Source organism: Juglans microcarpa x Juglans regia, chromosome 2S, assembly GCF_004785595.1.
Source record: "Juglans microcarpa x Juglans regia isolate MS1-56 chromosome 2S, Jm3101_v1.0, whole genome shotgun sequence".
NCBI classification, from domain to species: Eukaryota; Viridiplantae; Streptophyta; class Magnoliopsida; order Fagales; family Juglandaceae; genus Juglans; species Juglans microcarpa x Juglans regia.
Genome location: NC_054597.1, coordinates 33842794 through 33865037, shown reverse-complemented (window position 1 = coordinate 33865037; position 22244 = coordinate 33842794). Strand labels below are relative to the sequence as shown.

Sequence of the window (22244 nt, the reverse complement as noted above, 5' to 3'; positions counted from 1 at the left end):
CATGCTTGTAAAACTTACCAAATGCCGCCTTATCACATGCCATATACACATCAGAAAAGTCAGCGTCATCTGCATACATTTCTTTCACATATTCAAACTCAATCATTTTAGCACTCATAGAAGTAAGAAGTACATACCTCCGGGATAGAGTATCAACAACAATGTTCTCCTTACCTTGCTTGTAATGGATGACATAAGGAAATGTCTCAATGTATTCCTTCTATCTAGCATGTCTTTTATTCAACTTACCTTGACCCTTGAGATGCTTCAATGATTCATGATCGATGTGGATCACAAATTCCCTTGGCCATAGATAGTGCTGCCAAGTCTCTTGTGCACGAACAAGAGCATAAAGCTCTTTGTCATATGTATGGTATTTCAGGGATGCCCCACTTAGCTTTTCACTGAAGAAGGCTATGGGTCGCCTATCCTGCATCAAAACGGCTCCAATCCCTATTCCTGAGGCATCACATTCAATCTCAAAAGCTTTGTTAAAATCAGGTAATGCTAACACAGGTGCAGAGCACAGCCTTTCTTTAATAGTGGCAAACGCATTCTCTTGATTAGCCCCCCAATGAAACCCAACATTCTTTTTAATTACCTCAGTGAGTGGTGCAACAATAGTTCTAAAGTCTTTAACAAAACGTCGATAAAAGCTAGCTAAGCCATGAAAGCTTCTTACCTCAGTGATGCTTTTTGGCATTGGCCACTCCTTGATGGCCTTGAATTTCTCTTCACCCACTTCAATACCTTTTGTACTAACAACATAACCAAGAAAAATAATTTTTTCCATGCAAAAGGCACATTTCTTGAAATTAGCATACAACTTTTCACATCTCAGCACATCAAACACATATCCCAAATGCTCAATATGTTAATTTAAGTACTTGCTACACACTAAGATATCATCAAAGTACACAACCACAAACTTGCCTATGAATGCACGTAAGACATGGTTCATTAATCTCATGAAAGTACTGGGCACATTAGTAAGTCCAACTGGCATAACCAACCATTCATAAAGCCCATACTTAGTCTTAAAAGCCGTTTTCCATTCATCACCCTCTTTCATTCTAATTTGATGACACCCACTTTTAAGATCAATTTTACTGAAAACACATTAGCCATGCAATTCATCAAGCATATAATCTAATCTAGGAATAGGATGGCGATACTTTATCGTGATATTGTTGACCGCCCTGCAATCAACGCACATCCTCCACGTCCCATCCTTCTTTGGCACTAGTAACACTGGTTCTGCACAAGGGCTCATGCTCTCCCTCACGTACCCCTTGTTCATCAAATCCTCAACTTGCCTCTGAAGTTTCTTTGTCTCCTCTAGATTGCTCCCATAGGCTGGTCGGTTTGGAATAACAGCCTCGGGCACAAAATTAATCTGGTGCTCAATGCCTCTAATGGGTGGCAACTCATTTGGCATCTGCTTCGGGAATACATCCTCAAACTCCTGCAACAAAGAAACAACCAAATTAGGAAGAGACTGGTTAGTTTCATCAAGAGTAAGATAAGACTCTTTACAGACAAGAAAAATCATAGGGTGATCTGCGAAGAAAGCCCTTTTAACCTCACTTTCTCTTGCATCACTTTTGCCTTTCCTTTTCTCTCTACAGACTTTTTTTTTTTTTTTTCTCTCGTGACTCCACTCTTTTTTCTTTACTCTCAGCCACCTCTCTACTTTCTTTTTCACTCTTTCTTTTATGCTCATTTTCACTCTCACTCTTTCTTTTTTGCTCAATCACTTTTTTACTCTTTCTTTTTTGATCACTCTCATTTTCACTCTTTCCTTTTTGAGCAACCTTACTTTTCAATTTCAATTGGTCCTCATAGACCTGGCTTGGAGTTAAAAGAGCAAGCTTGACTGTTTTGCCCTCCTTTTCAAAGTTGTACATGTTCTTGAACTCATCATGTGTCACCCTCCTATCATACTGCCACGACCTCCCCAACAAAATATGGCTAGCATGCATACGCACAACATCACAAAGCACCTCATCCTGATACTTTCCAATAGAAAAAGTAACTAACATTTGTTTGTCCACCCTAACCTCCCCACAATCATTCAACCACTGTAATTTGTATGGTCTAGAGTGCTTTAAGGATGGTAAATTCAATTTCTCGACCAAAGTAATGCTAGCCATATTAGTACAACTCCCCCCATCAATGATCATACTACATACCTTATTGTTAACATGGCATTTAGTATGGAAAATGTTCTCTCTCTGTTGCTCTGCATCATCCACCTTAATGTGTGCATTGAGAGCACGCCTGGCAACAAGTGACTCACCTGTCACGGGATATACCACTCCATCATCATCACTAGCATCAACCAACTCAAGCACCTCATCACTATCATCCTCACTCTTAGTCATCACCTCTCCATTGTCATGCATAATCATCACCCTTCTATTTGGACATTGAGAAGCAATGTGCCCAGAACCCAAACACTTAAAACATTTAATATCTCTATTCCATGAAGGTTGGGATTCTACCTTGGGTTTGTTGCTAGTTCCCTCATCTTTTCTCTTAGGTGGTTTGGTCTTTCTCTTTGCTTCAGCTGGATCATTCCTATCCCACTTTGATTTCCACGTAATGCTAGAAACCGAAGTGTACATTGCTGCCCCCTTTCTCTTTAACTATCTCTCCACCTTCATAGCCATGTGCACCATGTCCTCTATCTCCACATAATGCTATAATTCAATTACATTGGCTATGTCCCTATTCAAACCACTCAAAAATCTAGCCATGGTGGCCTCCCGGTCCTCCTCTACATTAGCCCGAATCATCACCACCTCCATCTCCTTATGGTAATCCTCCACACTCCTAGACCCCTATGTAAGATTTTGTAATTTATGGTAAATGTCTCTATAGTAATGGCTAGGTACAAATCTCCGCCTCATGAGAGCTTTCAACTCTCTCCATGTCTCTACAGACCTCTTATAATTCCTCCTCCTATTGGTCACTAATTGATCCCACCAAATAATAGGATAATCAGTGAACTCAATTACTGCCAACTTCACTTTCTTCTCTTCAGAGTAATTATGGTAATCAAACACCAACTCTATTTTTTTCTCCCACTCTAGATAAACCTCAAGATCAGCTTTACCTTGGAAATATGTTATTTTCATTTTGATGCTCCCAAGGTTTCTATCTATATCATCCCGACCCCTGAGATTCCCCTCAAGTCGCCTTTCATGCCTAACTCTTTCATGTTTACCTGACCCAACTTCAGATGCTAAGTCTTCCTTATCCTCACTATCTCCTTCATTCTCATACTCATTTTCAACTCTATGCTCACGTCGCCTCCTATCTTTCCCGTCTTGTAGATTTCTAATTGCTGCTTCTTGATAATCTATCTTATCCCTCACTTCATCCAACACAAAGTTCAACCACTCAAACTGTTGTTGCATGGCTTGCAACATAAAGGATGAGTTATCTGCTCTCCCCATTGGTGATGAGCTACTCAGATGAGACATTATAAGGTGCTGCACAAAAGAATGTTAGTTGTAAAAAAGAAAACCTCACACACTCCCTTACATGTTTACACTCGAATTACAGACACTCGTGTTTCACTCTTAATTGACTTTTTTTCCTATAATAGTCTCACACTCTCTTGCCTTTTACCTCAAGAGTTTTCCCACTAATGTTCTTTAAGAACTAATTGAACTCAATCAAGACAAAGCAACCTTGTTTTATCCCAACTAGTAATTAGGTCCAAGAAACAAGAACAAGAGAAACACAGAAGGAATGAAAAAAATGACACGTGAATCAAGGAAATTATACGAATGAAACAGTAACTATAAGACAAGATACCAACTAGAATAATGTATGCAGCCCCTTTGATGATCAGCCTCGAGAAAAATTTCGGATTTTTTTTTTATTTTTTTATTTTTTTTGGACGATTTTTTTTTCTCTGCTTTTTTTTTCTTGTCTTTTCACCAACTGATTTGATCACAATCAAGAATATGCAATTGAGAAAACCCTAACAATAACTCAAAAATCCTAAGACAAGTGATATACGGCAGCCCCTAGAATAAGAGATTTTAGCCAACACAAACTCTAGAACAATGAAATTCAGCAACCTTAACAATAGTGAAGAAATTCGGCAGCCACCACTATTTTTTTTTTGTAATCAATCCTAGAACAATGAAGCTCTATAATTAAATATGCAAGAAATAAAATATAGAATCAGACCTGATTGGAAACTGGCTCTGATACCAAATGATATGAACCCGTAGGAAATAGAATCTCTTGAACCCACAATCAATTTGAAAACTCCCCAAGAAAGCCAAAATCAAGTCAATGGATGGAGAATCTAAACCCGATGAGAACTAGTTTCAAGAACCTAGATTATATTAAAATCTAGACCCGTTGAAGAACAAGTCTCAAGAAGACTTCAAATGAGACTACAAAGAGTATTTAAACCAAACCTAATTAAAACCCTAGCCAAAATAAAGCCCCTTTTACCCAAAATGCCCCTGATGAACGCCTACAATACGCGTGGCTACAGTAATGCTACAATAACCTCTTGAAACCCTAGTTCTTAAAAAATAACTTTCCAAATAAGCCCTTGGCCAAAATACAAGGTCTTCTTGAAAACCATAGTTCATTAAAAATAAGATGTGTGGGCCAAGCATCTTCAAGCCCACTTATTCTAAACTAATAAAATAAATCATTTAATCAAATTGGAAGCCTCCAATAACAATAGGCCCTATTTCTAAGTCATGTCTTCCACAACTTGAACCAAGTGGATCAAAATTGGTTCTTCTTCTTTCAAGCCCATCTTAAGTGTTGGGCTCTTGCTAGTTTCATCCCAAGTGGATTGCACCAATCCGTGCATTGCTTCCTTAATCTTCTTGGCTCTTGATCTTATAATTAGCTCATCTAGAACTTACAAAGGATATTTAAGAGTAGGCCCACCTTGATTCCCATCACTCTATAAACTTAATAGTTGAGCTAAAGCAGGTAGGCTCTGTCTCTAACAGATTGTAGGTAACAAGTACTTGGGCAATGGATAACGTATTGTGCCGTCAAAGTGAGTTTTTGGTTTAGAGATGGCATTTTGGAGCCTTATACACATTGGATGACTTCACAAGGGCATACTAGCAACGACAGGTCCAAAGATGGGCAAGAGTGATGTTGTGGCAGGTGTGGGACTAGACGTAGGCGGGGATGATAGATACAGACCAAGTATGGAAGTAGGGTTAGGAGGTAAGGTGTTGGTTGCAGGAGATGCTTGTTAAAGACATTTGATAAACGATAATGAATTGATTGAAAACTTCCTTACTATGTAAGGAGATAAATATTCATTATATAGCTAATAATTACAGTTGTGTACTCCTATATAATAGGAAAGGATTGAATACAAATATTTAAAATATCCCTACAGCTATACAGCTATACAGAAGAGGGAACAGGCAGCGCATATCAAGTAGAACTTGATTCTCTCTTATCACCCCCTGCAGGGTGAGTGTACCAGAAGGGATGACGTTGAGCTTGCTTCGAAAGAGAAAAACTGCGGCTTGGTGACTCCTTTGGTCAGCGAATCAGTGAGCTATAGATGTGAAGGAACAAAATCAATTTTCAAAGTGCCATTAGCAACAAGTTCACGAACAAAATGGTAGTAGATCGCAATATGTTTTGATTGAGGACGAGTAACCAGATTGACTGCCATAAAAACTGCACTTTGATTGTCACAAAAAATTTCAGGTGGCGCTGAGAGTGTAACACGAAACTTCCGAAGCAATTGAGTAATCCATGTAATATCAGTTGTGGCAACAGCTAAGGAGCGATATTATGCTTCTGCACTTGAACGAGAGATAGTACTTTGTTTCGTAGAAGATCAAGAGATTAAATTGGCGCCAAAGAAAATAGCATAGCCGCTAGTAGAACGGCGTGTATTAGGACATCCAACCCAGTCCGCATCATAATAGGCAAGAAGATCACAAGTGGAATGTTTATGAAGTTGAAGTCCATGATGAACAGTGCCTTTAACATAGCGCAAAATACGCTTGAGAGCACGGAAATGGTCCTCGATGGGAGCATGCATGTACTGGCAAATAGAATTTACACTGAAGGACAAATCAGACCTGGTGATAGTCAAGTATTGAAGAGCACCGGCAAGAGAATGAAACAGAGTAGGGTCGGAGAACAGCGTCCCTTCGGCTGATAGATGCTGACCAATGACAAAAGGTGTAGAAATAGGCTTGGTGTCAATCATAGAAGCACGTTGCAAGAGATCAAGAGCATACTTTGTTTGACTAAGAAACAGACCCTTCTCATTAGCATGGACTTCAACGCCGAGAAAATAATGAAGATCACCCAAATCCTTCATGGAGAATTCTTTGGAAAGCCGAGTAATAAAGGTTTGAACCAAAGAAGGATTACTTCCAGTGATCAATGAGGAATTAGCCTGACTAGAGAGAAAACCAAGTTTGAGCAAAAAAGAGCTAAAGTGATAAAACTAAGCTCGAGGAGCTTGTTTCAAGCCAAAAAGAGCTCATTTTAGGTGAGAAACATGTTGAGGAAATTGTGGATCAATGTAGCCAGGCAGTTGTTCCATGTACAATTAATAGTACAATTAATATGTTGGGATAAGTAGGTCCTTAGATATTTTCACAACAGATAGTTATTTCGTATTTGAAAAGAAATTAATAGTACAATTAATATGTTGCATATCATATTACTTCTATTGAGTTGTGTCTCATAATAGACTCTTAGAGAAGATTGGATTTCGATTATTTTAAACTTTTGTTTGGATGTTTAAAAAAAAATCTGCACTAAATTTATCTCCAGTAGGAATTTTGGCTTAGCTTGAGTAATGCCTAGGAGGGTAATAATAATCCTTTCTAGGTAGACCTCCTTGCTACCTGGAAAGGATTATATGATATTATACAAATTGTAGCCGTGTGGAAGATGGCTCCCATTTGTCTACTATGTATCTGGAGGAAAAGGAACGATGGAAACTCTGAAGATTGTGAGCTAACATTAGATGAACTCAACTTTCTTCTATGAAACTTTGTTCCTTTGGGCGATCCTTATAGATTTAACTAACCTTAAATAGATTTAAGTAACCTTTGTCTACTATGTATCTGGCTAACATTAAATGGACGAACCCTCGACTTGTATTGGTTTCAAATTCTAACTAGGCATTTCTCGTGTATGACCATGTACTTGAGCGATGCCTACTATTATCACCAGAAAAACTTGCAATTACTTGTATAATAAAACACCTAATTAGGGGAGAGGAGAAAGGGGAATGCTTTATAAACTTCCTTTTAATATTAATAAGTAAGAATAAATAGCAGGTTGTACCTATCAGAAAATGATGAATAGCAGGTTTCAGCTTAATTTGAGAGGCCTTGCTTCATTCAGATATGCCTAATGAGTGCTTTTAATGGTGTGCAGTTGTTATAATGTTTTTAGATTTGGTACCATAAATACATTGGCAGCTGGCATTTGCCTTGCTTGTTTTCTATGCATCTTCCAGAATTTAGGTTTAATTTATCCCTGAAGAAAAGAGAAAAAGATCCTCATATCTTGTTCAATCTTGAGAGCATTCTCCTCTGTTCTTGGAGCCAGATGCCAAAATGAATTGATGAAGCTAGTCGATCAAAAAAATTGATGAAGCCATTATCAATTCCATTGTAATCCTAGATGTCACATTCAATGCATCCTTTATTCCGACCCTCAAATCACTATCATTGATTTTCTTCTTATTTGGGCTACACACATTGCCGAGTTCTCTTCTCACCATCAAGTTGGTCATCAAAGGTCGAAGGCTGACATACATAAAGCACGTATTGCAAAGGATGGAGACTTGCCTAAAGTTATCAGTGGGTGAAAGAGAGGAGACCATCTGTTGAATTATCTGAAGGTATGCACATTTTTTTAAAGAAATATCAAATTGGAATATTTAGCGGTTTTTGGCATATCGCAACGTGGATGGGTTGAAGCCTGAAACCCAGAGTTTTAACTTCCATTTTTCTCTTTTTCCATCTTTTCTTAAGCTTTTTGTTTTCTTTCGTTCTTAGATGGATTTGTATCAGCATGCAACTTGAGTACATTTTAAAAGCTTCAACTTTTAGATGGAGAAAGGCGGATCATCACTTATTTATTTATTTTTTTTTTATGTCGGGAACCTCTGCAAGGCAAAGCCCTTTTCTCTGATGCTGTGATGAAGTGTTCTTGAAAGATCTCAATCTGTAAAGCTTGGTGGGAGAATGAATTATGAGCTGTCTCCTGTATCTCTAACTTTCATTTATTAGTTTCTTAATGTAGCTGTATACCAGCAACTGCAGGAGTACGAGCAGAAGATCTTTGGATCAATTGGTATTGGCAACCCAGTCCCATCAGTCTTTGCACCAACGGGTTTGCCTTCGTTTAGATTTGGCTTCCCAAATATTAACGATCTGTTTGCCATTCCCGCTTTCAGCAATGTTGGTGCTACCTCCATCTTTACTCGTCCACCTTTAGACATTCCTCCACACGAATTTACTTTTGGAGCTAGCCAGATTCAAAATAATTACGATGGTACACTGAACCCAAACGGGAGTGATATTCAAATGGATGGTTCTTGATTTTCCTTTCTTCTATCCTTTGCGAGATGAAGCCAAGCTTGGTCAGAAGTTAAATTAGCCTGCCCTGACATATGAGTTTCTTCTTAACACATGTGGATGTAAAGTGGGAGTAAAATACGCGAATGTTTTGGCTTGTAAGATTTGACATGTTCGCAAATTGTGGATGCCTTGTCTTCTCCAATCTAATTTTCAAAATTGCAATGATCTGATCTCATTGCTAATATTATTCAAGTGATACAAGAGGGTATATCTATCTTCTCCTGATATCCATAGTGCCATGTCGAATTATATTTCTTTCATTTTGCTTCTATATTTTTATTTTTTTCCTGTTCTTTTGTACGTATAAGTCAAAGTGAGCCGCTTGGCTGGATGCTGGTTTGCTTCTATATTCCAAGTGCAAAAGCCACCTGCAGTCATCTGTGTGGAGAGCTACATGGGTGAAGGGAACGGCTTTTCCATATGGGAAAAGAGGCCCATTTTCAAAGCCTGTATTCAAAGCCAGGGCGACAAGGGCAACCCGGCCGCCATGCAGGGCCCCGCTTGCAAGTGAAATAGGGGCCCCAGGCTGTGCCTAAGCCTAGTCCAAAAACTTATATATATATATATATATCTATTATATAAGTGCCTATAACTACAACAATATTTTTTCTTGTTCTCTCGTTAAATTTTCAGTTTTCTTGTTTCCGTTAACTGCGATAACTTTTGCCTTGCCTTGCACATCTTTCGACCTCTTCTTCATCGCCAAATACTTCTGCGAAAACCAATTGTAAATCAGCTGGTGCAGAGTCGTATTCAGCATGACCGAACCCTTGCACAGCTCCTGCATTGTGGTGGGCAAGTGCAGTGGCCGAAAGAGAACCATCTGAGAATGTTGGATCTCTCGTAGGTCTGGCCCGTGCAAAGGGTCACGGGGTCTTGCATCGGCTCCAAAGAGATCGGGCAGATAAACACCAAGGGCACATCTATGGGTTTGAGCTCTGCAATCATCTTCTTCAAATCATGTCGGGGTAGCAGAAACAGACGAGGCCAATAAGGGTGACTTGGACGAAGGGAGAGTTGTACCTAAACATGGATTTAGCGGGCACGAAACCTTGCTTCGCCAATTTTGTCACCATATCCTTCGTTGATTTGAGATATCCTGTGTTTAACAAGCCCTCGATCAGGATCGCGGCCGCGCACTGGGGGATTGAAACCCTTCCGGCTCATCTTGGCTAGGAACTCAAGTGCCTTTTTCATTTTACCTGCCGTGCACCACGCGTTCTTGAGGATGGCGTATGTGCACTTGTTAGGGACGAGCCCCTTGCAGATCATGCGGTGTATCAAGGCGTAGGTGCCGTGGAAGAGCTTGGCTTCACAAAGGAAGAAGAGGAGGGAGTTGTAGATCTCGAGGGTATGGGGGCAATTCAAGGATTTTCCAGACTTGTTGAAGATCTCGATGGCTTGGTCTACAAGGCCATGCTGGCCATACTGTTCGATCAGGAACGACATTGTTTCTGGGGAGGGGCAGAGGGAGAGGGAAATCATCTGATGGAGGAGCTTCCACATGGTTTGGTAATTCCAGGAGCAAGCTGGGGTTTTGACGAGCTCCTCAAACTCAATGGTGGTAGGGCGATAGTTGGGTTGGGTCCGAACCTAGTTGAAGAAGCAATGTGACTCGAAGGGGGAGGAGGAGCAGGTGCGGAGGACGCGGAATACAAGCTCGGAGGTGACTCGGTGACTCGGAGCTCCAAGTAGAAGTCACGGTGGATGATGTTCAAAAGGTGGTGGATGGTGGTGAAGTAGTCGTCCTTGGTAGTGGAGGATACGGCGTCGTTTGGAGGTGCATCGTTGGTGGTGGTTAGGGTTTTAGGGGTTGAGAAGAGGCGGATGAAAGGGGGAGGGAGGGTTTGGGGTCTGTTTCTGGCCAGAAGGAGGAGTTTAGTCAACTTTGTAGAATGACAAACGAGTGTTTGGACTCTAGAGTGTTTAGTTGATTCGACAAGACCGAGCCACAGAGAGATTGAGATTTCTTGGTCGAGTGGCGAGACTGCTCAGAGAGAGAGAGAGAGAGAGAGAGAGAGAGAGAATTAGGAATCAGAGGCGGAGATGGGATGAAATGGAAGTGGTGAAGCTCTAAATTTAAGGGACTGGGAGAGGCATTTTGTGCTACTCCCTTCTCACATGACATGACAACTGTTTGATTGGAAAAATGGATAATAAAATCTTGTTCTTTTTTCATAGAGCCTCTATCTCTTTCTTTTCTTTTCTTTTTTCATTGGACATCAATGTTGTTGATTTTTAATTGAAGAAATTAAGAGATTGAGATACTAACGATTCCATTTCTTTTGGAGAAAAATAGAGGAAACTGAGAAGAGAAAGAAGAAGGAAGGCAATGGCGCCCAGGAAAAGAAGAAAAGAAGAAGAAAACCCTAAGGGCTGGCCAAAACGGCACCGTTTAAGGAAGAGAGGGTTGGGCTGAAAACAAGCCCACAGGCTGGGCTTCACAAAGCCAAACGGGCTGGGCCCAAAACAGAGAAAACCCATTAAAAACAAGCCCTATCCCAAAAATACAGGCCCACTAAATTACAAAGACACAAGAAAATAGAAAAAATGCAAATAAAAATACTACAACTAAAAATTAATAAAATAAAACATTAAAGCCCAACAATGAAATAAATTAAAATAGAGAGCAATTTAAATACTAAACAATAATTTATATCAAGAAACCACGTCAAAATAAATTTCACAATTTAGTTATTACAAAATAATACAATGAAAATCACGTTAAATTTAAAACAAGAGAACCAATATTACTAATAAATAAAATATTTATTTAATTAAAACAAGCGAAAATACCGAGTATCACAAAAGAAGCAATTATGTTGGAGTAGCAAGGAAGCACTAGCCCAACCCGTTGGTATAGTTTTCCTTGGACCATACTATGTTGGGGCAGGGATGGGCAACAAACAAATTCTTGATGCACGTGTGCTAGCAGAATTAAAGTACGGATCGTAATAGTTAATTTGTTTGTTATATTATTTGTAATATTCTATTAATTATATTATTTGTATAAAAGTTGAAGCAATTGACATAAACTATACATGTCATCAACTATTTTTACAAGTTTTGTAAAAAAACATATTATTTTGTAAAACAACTATTTGATCTAACTAAGCAAACGTGCTTTACACGTTGCTTTGACCTAGTGTTTGTGTGTGTGTGTATATATATATATATATATAATTTTGTTATCAAAACAACTTCGTTGTCATGATCATTTTTTTTACACCAACGCTGAAACGACATCGTTAAGTTAACTTAGGAGTAGTTGCATTCGGTGCCTCAGAGCATGTTTTCTCTTATATTTTAGGAGAAAATTTAGAATTTTCACCCCAAACCCTCTTCTAGCTTAATCCTTAAAATGGGGATCAACTATTCAGATGCTACAATGGTTCCTCAAATACTGTACATCCCCTAAATAATTTTTTAAATATTTTATTGAGAGTAGTTAAATATGTAGAAATAAAATAGTAGAAATAATAATAAAGAAATAATAGAAAAAATTATTTTAATAGAATATAGAAATGATAGGGAATGAGATATATGGAGTTTTTAAAAGATAAATAAAATTTAGAAGAAAATTATAAGAAGTGTGATTTCTATCTAAAATTTAGAGAAAATAATAGGGAATCGGATGCGAATCCTATAAATCCCTCCTTCAGCCCTTTTTCTCACTTCTCAGTTTTTGCTTTCCTCACCCTCTCTTTCGCCTCACCCTCTCTATGTCGTTGTCACCATCCTTTGCTACAGCTCCTCCTCTCCGAGTCCGTGACTATGAGTTAATTTGTCTTTTACTAGTTTAGATTTTTGTGAATTTTTTTCATGTGTTGTGGATTTTTTTTTTTTTTTTGTGATTTTGTATTCTATTGTGTTTTCTCTTTTGTTTGATTCTTTTTTCTTTTTTCCATCTGGATGTGGGGCAGTGGGCTGTGGACGAGGGACGAATGGATGAGCTAGGGGTCAACTTGAGTAAAAACAAGAGCAATATCTGAAGGGAAGAAAAACATAAAAATCGCAGTGGAATATCGCAAGGAAAGTACTTCGATAGAGTTGCGTGAGATCCCCATAACTAGTTCGAATTCTAGTGGTCTTGCTAGACCTACCTTCGAATGAATGAATGAGAATTCACTATGAAATTTTCTCACCAAATAATGCACTAGAAAGTATTCTAGAAAATGTGTAGATCTGAATCTTTAATAATCTTAACCAATATAATCCCTTAAATAAACAATTTGGAAAGAGTTCCAGTTTCGGTAGGATTCTGCTGACGGATAGAATCTATCGCTAAGACATCTCCTTATGCATTGCTAACATGTTGCGATAACTCTTCTCTACAGTAACTGATTTCTGTTTAGCTTCTGTTCTGGATAACTTCTTGATAGAAGTTTTTTCTGCTTGATATCTTCTTTTTGAATCTTCTACCCAGATCACTTGATATCTTCTATCTTTTCAAACATTCAATCTTGATCAAAAGTCTTTTGAGCATTTATCTATTTAACCACTTATCTTAGAATTCAAATATTCATAGATAAAGATAAAGACAAATATTTATCTATTAATCTATTTATCTTTGAATTTAAATATTCATAGATAAAGATAAAGATAAATTACATTCATCTAATAATTCAAATAGGTCTTAGTAATCTAATCCTAGCCAACAAATTTTTATATCAACAATCTCCCACTTTGGTAGATTGGTGACAAAATCAACTTGATGAATGTAATATAAAACTTGTCAACAGCACAAATAGTAAACCAAGTGACCGAGTAGAGATTCCAGGCAAGAAATAATGACATAGAACAATGAGTAAGATTAAATTTTACAATATTTAAAATCTAAGCATGTTCTAGTCTTGGATTTGAATTATATTCATATTTTAGTTCTCCCCCTCAATAGTAAACTTTATTAATCAGAACAATAAAAATTCATTCAACTCTTCCTCAACAACACACTTACTCAAACTTCCCTTAAAACTCACAATATGAATTTTATAATACCCGAAGTAAATCAATCTTCCAATATTTCTCTCCATTTGTGTCACTAATCTGACAAGACTCATAACTCCTATGTGTCTCAACTTTTAATGGATTAAATGCATATGATATATGAGCATGAATGCAAGTAAAATCATGACAAAATAAATGGAGTAGCTTGGTTGAGACATAAAAGCAAACACTTGGTAGGCATTTGTTCAAAACCGACATGAATAATCCCAACACTGACTCATACTTCAATATATTTTATATTTTCATATTTATTTTATATAAACAAAAATAAATAAATAATAATAAAATTTTTTTATTTATATATATATATAATCAATGGGGCAAGTAACATGTCTAGATGCATCTTAGTTCAGAACATAGTGTCACTCACAAAAAAAAAACATTCAATAGAGTACATCCTCTTATTTGCAACAATTACCATGGATGTTCAAATCTCATAAGATCATCAATTTCAAAATTCATGTGAGTATGTGAGTGAGCAAACTTATATAGAAAATTAATTCTTTATTTCTTTTTCTATTCAATATATTTTTGATAAATTTATTCATGAGTATTTTCTTCTTATAGATGCTCCCGAGAGATTGTCATTTACCTCAAAAGTCAAATTTTATGCTAGGGGCTAGATACATGAGTATCTCCTCTAAACACTAGTTTGCACAACCCCTTTCATGTCTATTTTTGTTGCTTATCTTTTTCCATAATGATTTGAGCCACGATCCTTTCTATAAGAACTTAAGGGATAGATCCGTATGGTATTTGTCTTTTTTCGCAATGATATAAAACCGACTTTTTCTATATGGATCAAATATTTGTGTTTGGCAAGAGAATATCGTTTTATTATTGTACTAGGTTCAATTAGCATTAGTCAATTCAAGACATGGACTTCCTCTATGGTGAGCATCTCAATAATAAATATGGAACTTAATTATAAGAGATGCTCCCATGAGATTGTCACTCACCTCAAAAGTCAAACGTTATGCTAGGGCCTAGATACATGAGTATCTCCTCCAAACACTAGTTTGCACAACCCTACTCATGTTCATTTTTGTTACTCATATTTTTCCACAATGATTTGATTCACGATTCTTTCTATAAGAACATAAGGGATAGATCCGTATGGTGTTTGTATTTTTCCGCAATGATATAATACCAACTCTTTCTATATGAATCAACTATTTGTGTTTGGCAAGGAAAGATCTTTTTATTATTGTACTAGGTTCAACTAGCATTAGTCAATTCAAGACATGGACTCCCTCTATGGTGAGCATCTCAATAATAAATATGAAACTTAATTATAAGGTGCATATACATAAGTTTCTCACAGAGCTTTGTAACTTAACTTTGTCAAGATGACCCAAAGAGTTAGTATTCATAAAGTGAACTGCACAAAGTAGAGAGATGCATAAGTTTAAAAATTTATTTTGTGAGAATACATGTGCTCAAAACTTTGACATATCAAGCATACACTTCCCAAAAAAAAAAAAAAACAAACAAGAAATTTTTTTTTTATTATTTTTCTTATTTAAAAACTGAAACAGAAATATAAATTAAAAACAGAAAAATAAAATGCATCTCCTAGACTAATAAAATGAAATGCAATGAATGCAAGAACATACAAGTGGTCCTATCAATTAATGTGACACGACATTTTCTTTGATCACCCACATTGCTTTAAATTTTGGCCTATCGTTAAACTTAGCATAAAAATTATTAAAATTTTCATCTTCCAACATCTTAATCTTTTCAAATTTTGAAGTAAGCAATTGTAATTTTGAGTTTTTCACGATTTTTGTTTCTTCGTGTGTAATTTCCAAGATGTTCCATGCTTCTTTAACAATCTCACACATGGAGATTCTCTTAAATTCTTCCAGAGATTGAGCCAAGAATATAGCATTCAATCCCTTGCTATTCCAATTACAGTTGTTGATCTCATCTTTTGTCCAACTGGTATGATACTTTTGTACATTATTGGTACACAGATCGAGTACGTCGATATATATATATATATAATACATACAATATATATACATCATGTCCAGATCGAAGAACAAATTATTCATTAGGTATACTTAATACATACATAAATATTCATATATATATATATGGAAGAGCAATCATTTTGATCTTCTTACTTTCTGTTTTTGGATGACCATAGTCAAGATCGATGATCTTACTGATCGTCGACTTGTCGCCGACAATGAGTTACAGTTTCACAGCCTCTTCTATATGTATTTGCTTGAATTGGATGGCAAATTAGACTGTTGGGATGAAATTTGGCGCAGTTTAAACTATGAGCATCACCGACTAGAAGAGCTTCATAGTTGATGGAGCGTGCACTTGCGACATCTCGAGCCAAAAGCCCGCAGACCATGAACACCCAGATCAGGAAAATAACAGCTTCTTTGGACATTGCCATCACGTAGCTTTAATGAAGATTGCAAATAAATTAAGGATCTCTGGTCTGCCGGATCACTTTATGGCGGCCCGAGATGTTAAGTACAGAGTGCATGCCCTACAGAGTTTGTTACGTAGGGATAATGCTCAAGTTCTGCTGCTCTGAGGTGTTGTGGTCGACAGTCAGTGCAGGGGTAGCTTTGTCCTTAACATCCCCCTTCAAGTCAAACGACAAAGCTCGGAGTTGAAGACTTGAACAAAGCAATGCAAACCGAGAAGATGAAATAGGTTTTGCAGGTCTGCAAGCTAGTCTTTACCAAAGATGAAAGCAACCTGTAAGGATTTATTCTGCACCCGATTCCGCACAAAATGAAAATCAATTTCGACATGTTTGATTCGTGTGTGAAACACGGGATTAGAAGACAAGTACATGGCTCCCATGTTATCACAATACAGCAGGGGGAACATTTTAAATGGACACCAAGATGACGACAAAGGTGTTAGAGCCAGATGACTTCGGCAGTAGCAATTGCAACAACCTTGAATTCGGTCTCAGTTGAAGATCTTGCAACGGTTGGTTGTTTCTTTGATGACCATGAAATCAAATTAGAACCAAGAAATATGCAGTAGCCGCTTGTAGACTGCCAATTATCTAGGTATCCTGCCCAATCGGCATCAGACCAAGCAGTGAGCTAAGCAGGTGATGACAGAGAGAGTTGTAGATTGACAATGGATGTGTGCTTGATGTAGCGAAGGATTCGCTTTACTGCCTGCCAATGAGGCACTCGGGCGCTATGCATAAATTTGTAGACTTTCCCTATAGTGAAGGCAAGATCAGGCCTCGTAAACGAGAGATACTGTAAGGATCCAACCGTACTCCTATATAGTGTAGGGTCATCAAAGAGATGCCCAGAAAAAGCACTAAGCTTCTTGGAAGTGGACATTGGAGACTTTACCAGTTTTGCACTCTGCATATTTGTGCGATGCAAAAGATCTGTGATATATTTGTGTTGTGTGAGTAGGAGGCCTTTGGAATTGTAAGAAGCCTCGACACCAAGAAAATAGCTGAGTTTGCCCAAGTCAATAAAGGGAAAGTCACGACGTAGAGCAGCAATAAGGTAAGATATAAACTACGTGGAAGACCCTGTGATCAACAAGTCATCTACATATACTATGACAAAGGTAGTGATATGTGCAGATTGGTATATGAAGAGAGAGGAGTCTGCCGTAGAAATAGTAAAGCCAAGATCAACAAGCCGGGAGTTTAAACGTGCATACCAAGCAGGAGGTGACTGCCAAAGTCCATAGATGGCTTTGTTTAATTTGCAAACAAACGATGGGTGCTGAGGATGTGAAAAGCTAGGTGGCTGGGCCATTAAAACCGTTCATGGAGTGGTCCATGCAGAAAGGCATTCTGCACATTGTACTTGTGAACAAACCATTTTTGAGAGATAGTAAGGGCAAGCACGGTTCGAACCGTTGTGGTCTTAACCACTGGACTGAAGGTTTCTTCAAAGTCAATACTGGACTTATGAAGAAATCCTCGTGCAACTAAACAGACTTTGCGACATTCTATCGAACCATTGACACGTCTTTTGGTTCGGAACACCCATTTGCAGGTGATGGTATTGGTTGCTTGTGAAGCAGAGATGACAGTCCAAGTCTGGTTCGAAAGGAGAGCTTGAAATTCCTTAGCCATGGCTTCACGCCATTCTGGGTACTATTTGGCTATGGTATACGTTGCAGGAGTTTTAGGAATGGTACTAAGATTAGTATTAAGGGCACTAAGTAAGGGCCATTTGGTTGTGCCATCATGGAATGTGGTGGACCGAAGGGAGTTCATTTGTGAACGAGTAACCATTATGTGGGTGTGCAGTTGAGGTGGTGGTGGTGAAGATGAACGTTGTGCAGGTAATGGAGAAGATGTAGACGAAAGGGAAGGACCAAGAATGGATGAAGAAGACAGAGAGGAGTGTCGACTGGTCTGGAAATTAGGAAGAATGATATGAGTGGGCTGAGAAGTAATAGTGGGCTTCGAAAGGGATGAGTACGGGAAGCTGGTTTCATTAAAACGGACATCGATGGAGACGTAAGTTCGTCCAGTGGGGATATGGTAACATAAAAACCCACGATGATTTGTGCTTAGACCAAAAAAGACACAGGAAAGTGAACGGAAATTGAATTTTCGTGAGTTGTAAGATGTGGTAAGAGGCCAGCATTCAGATCCAAATACCCGTAGAGAATTTTAGTCAGGATGAGTTTGATGAAGCAAAATATGTGGTGGCTGATTTTGTAATGTGGGAGATGGTAACATGTTAATTAAATAAACCGAATGAAGAAAGGCTTGAGACCAAAAATGGAGAGGGACAAATGAGTGGGCTAGCAATGCTAAGCCTGTGTCAATTATGTGACGGTGCTTATGCTCAACGATACTGTTTTGAGTATGAGTATGAGGACAATTAAATCGATGAGTGATTCCACATGATATTAAGTAATTTGAAAATGTGCGATGTTCACCCTCCAATCCGAGTGGAATTGCATGATTTTTGCGTTGAATTGAAGTTCAACATTAGTTTTAAATTTTACTAAGGCATCGAGAGCTTGAGACTTTGTTTTGAGAGGGATTAACTGTGTGTATCAGGAAAAGTCATCGACAAATGTAATATAGAAACGATAATCATCAGGTGATACATACGAGGATGGACCACATAAATATGAAAATATAAGCTGAAATGGTGTGATAGATTTATTTATTCATTGATAAGCAGGAGATCTATGATGTTTAGCCTAAGCACAGGCATTGCAAAAGGAATTAAAGTGCGCTAAAAAAAAAGTTGATGCTGCTGAAAGATAGATTGGACGAGCTTGATGAAAGGATGCCCAAGCCTAGTGTGTCATAGAGGAACTGAAAGGTGACTTGAAAATGCAGAAGGTGTTGAAGCCAAAGATGGAATGGTGTTGAGGCCGTTACTTGTGGTCCCTTGAAGAAGACGCTTCCCCGACTTGAAATCATGGATAGAAAATGAGTTAGCAGAGAATTGGAAAAAGACATTATTGTCGATAAAAAACTGATGGATAGAGATCAAATTCTTTTTTTTAAGGAAGGAACACACAAAATTTTACTGAGTAGAAATTGAGATGAGGAAGAAGGAAAGAAGGCTGTACCATAGTGTGATATAGGAACCGCAGAACCGTCACCCACGCAGAGCTGTTCTTCACCACCACACTCGAATGCATGCAAATTAACATTACTCAATTCACTGGTGATGTGGTTTGTGGCAGCGGTATCAGGATCCCAGTTGGTACCTTTGGAGTGATTGGTTGAGGTAAAGTTGGCTGTCATGGGTGATGGAATGGTATAGGCTTGGTTGAAACAGTTCATGCAGTTGATAGCAATGTGACCTTGGCGATTGCAAACCTAACACACCACATGTTGGTCAGTGGAAGAAAATGAATTAGGAGCAGTGTTACCTGCATAGTTGCCACGACCCCCTGTTGTTATCGGAACGTCCTAAGTTAAAATTGCGTCCACCATGATTTTCTCGTCCACGTGAACCAGAGGAAGATTTTGCAGTAAAATTGGCAAAGGAAGAAGAAGAAGAAGAAGAAGAAGAAGAAGAAGTGGATATAGTCATGGAGGATGAGTCCTATTTAGGCTCTCTGATACCATGTTGCAGCACTGAAATAATAGAATGTATTTCATTACTTGAATAGCATTTACAAAAAACTGTTGTACAATGGCTGTCAATGAATGTATTCAGGAGTGCATGCGTTGCAGAGTTTGTTACGTAGGGATAATGCTCAAATTCTGCTATTGTGAGGTGTTGCAGCTGACGGTCAGTGCAGGGGTAGTTTTGTCCTTAACATCCCCCCTCAAGTCGAACGGCAAAGCTTGGAGTTGAAGACTTGAACAAAGCAATGCAAACCGAGAAGATGAAATAGGTTTACTAAGTAGGTCTGCGAGCTGGTCTTTACCAGAGATGAAAGCAACCCGTAAGGATTTATTCTGCACCCAATGCCACACGAAATGAAAATTAGTTTCGACATGTTTGATTCGTGTGTGAAACACGAGATTAGAAGACAAGTACAAGGCTCTCATGTTATCACAATACAGTAGGGGGAACATTTTAAATGGACACCAAGATCACGACAGAGGTGTTGGAGCCAGATGACTTCGGCAGTAGCAATTGCAACAGCCTTGAATTCAACCCCAGTTGAAGATCTTGCAATGGTTGGTTGTTTCTTTGATGACCATGAAGTCAAATTAGAACCAAGAAATATGCAGTAGCTGCTTGTAGACCGCCGATCATCTGGGCATCCTGCCTAATCGGCATCAGACCAAGCAGTGAGCTGAGCAGGTAATGATGGAGAAAGTTGTGGATCGACGGTGGACGTGTGCTTGATGTAGCGAAGGATTCACTTTACTGCCTACCAATGAGGCACTCGGGGGCAATGCATAAATTGGTAGACTTTCCCTACAACGAAGGTATGATCAGGTCTCGTAAATGAAAGATACTATAAGGATCCAACCATACTCCTATATAGTGTAGGGTCTTCAAAGAGTTGCCTAGAAAAAGCACTAAGCTTCTTGGAAGTGGACATTGGAGACTTTACCGGTTTTGCACTCAGCATATTTGTGCGATGCAAAAGATCTGTGATATATTTGTGTTGTGTGAGTAGAAGGCCTTTGGAATTGTAAGAAGCCTCGACACCAAGAAAATAGCTCAGTTTGCCCAAGTCAATAATGGGAAAGTCACGACGTAGAGTAGCAATAAGGTCAGATATAAACTGCATGGAAGACCTAGTGACCAACAGGTCATCAACATATACTAAGACAAAAGTAGTGATATGTGCATATTGGTATATGAAGAGAGAGGAGTCTGCCGTAGAAATAGTAAACCCAAGATCAACAAGCCGAGAGCTTAGACGTGCATACCAAGCACGAGGTGACAGCCGAAGTCCATAGATGGCTTTGTTTAATTTGCAAATAAACGATAGGTGCTGAGGATGTGAAAAGTCAGGTGGCTGGGCTGTAAAAATCATTTCATGGAGTGGTCCATGTAGAAAGGCATTCTGCACATCGTACTGGTGAACAAACCAATTTTTAGAGACAGTAAGGGCAAGCACAGTTTGAACCGTTGTGGCCTCAACCACTGGACTGAAGGTTTCTTCAAAGTCAATACCAGACTGCTGATGAAATCCTTGTGCAACTGAATGGGCTTTGCGACATTCTATCGAACCATCGACAAGTCTTTTGGTTCGGAACACCCATTTGTAGGTGATGGTATTGGTTGCTTGTGAAGCAGGGACGAGGGTCCAAGTCTGGTTAGATAGAAGAGCCTGAAATTCCTTAGCCATGGCTTCACGCCATTCTAGTTACTATTTGGCTATGGTGTACGTTGCAGGAGTTTCAAGAATGGTACTGAGATCAGTAACAAGGGCACTGGGTAAGGGCCATTTGGTTGTGCCATCATGGAATGTGGTGGGTCGAAGGGAGTTGGTTTGTGAACTAGTAACCATTGTGTGGGTGTGCAGTTGAGGTGGTGGTGGTGAAGATGAATGATGTACAGGTAATGGAGCAAATGTAGACGAAGGGGGAGGACCAAGAATGGATGAAGAAGACGGAGTGGAGTGTGGACTTGTCTGGAAATTAGGAAGAATGATATGAGTGGGCTGAGAAGTAATAGTGGGCTTTGGAAGGATGAGTATGGGAAGCAGGTTTCACTAAAACGGATGTCGATGGAGACGTAAGTTCGTCCAGTATGGATGTGGTAACATAGAACCCCATGGTGATTTGGGCTTAGACCCAAACAGACACAGGAAAGTGAACGAAAATTGATTTTTTGTAAGTTGTAAGATGTGGTAAGAGGCCAGCATTCAGATCCAAACACTCGTAGAGAATTGTAGTAAGGATGAGTTTTATGAAGCAAAAAATGTGGTGAGTGATTTTGGGAGATGGTAACATGTTAATTAAATTTTATCAACACCACTTTGTATGATCTTTTCTTTATTGTGAAGGTAAAATTCTGCTAGTTCACTAAGGTTTAGAGTTATGAAGGTGATTTGTTGACTCATCTCATCAACTTGATTTTTTAGAGTCTTTCCCTTATTTTTTAGCTTTCTTTCACCTCTATTTTTCTTCACTTTATTTAAGTTAAAGCAATATGGCCTTATATGGCCAAGAATACCACAATGATGACAAGTAGGAATAAA

At 38.6% G+C, this 22244-nt stretch overlaps 1 protein-coding gene, 1 long non-coding RNA gene and 1 pseudogene across 2 annotated transcripts; 1 reads left to right on the top strand and 2 right to left on the bottom strand.

Moving 5' to 3' along the window:
• Positions 1-5854: 5854 nt before the first annotated feature.
• LOC121253592 (uncharacterized mitochondrial protein AtMg00810-like) lies at positions 5855-6346 on the bottom strand. The gene has a single exon (XM_041153586.1). It carries the CDS (start codon positions 6344-6346, stop codon positions 5855-5857), a length of 492 nt encoding a protein of 163 aa, XP_041009520.1.
• A 1467-nt stretch (positions 6347-7813) lies between these two features.
• Positions 7814-8855, top strand: LOC121253208. Its single transcript, XR_005938375.1, has 2 exons — positions 7814-7888; positions 8293-8855. It is a non-coding gene; the product is annotated as an uncharacterized LOC121253208 (long non-coding RNA).
• A 367-nt stretch (positions 8856-9222) lies between these two features.
• Positions 9223-19666, bottom strand: LOC121253591 (annotated as a pseudogene).
• Positions 19667-22244: the final 2578 nt, after the last annotated feature.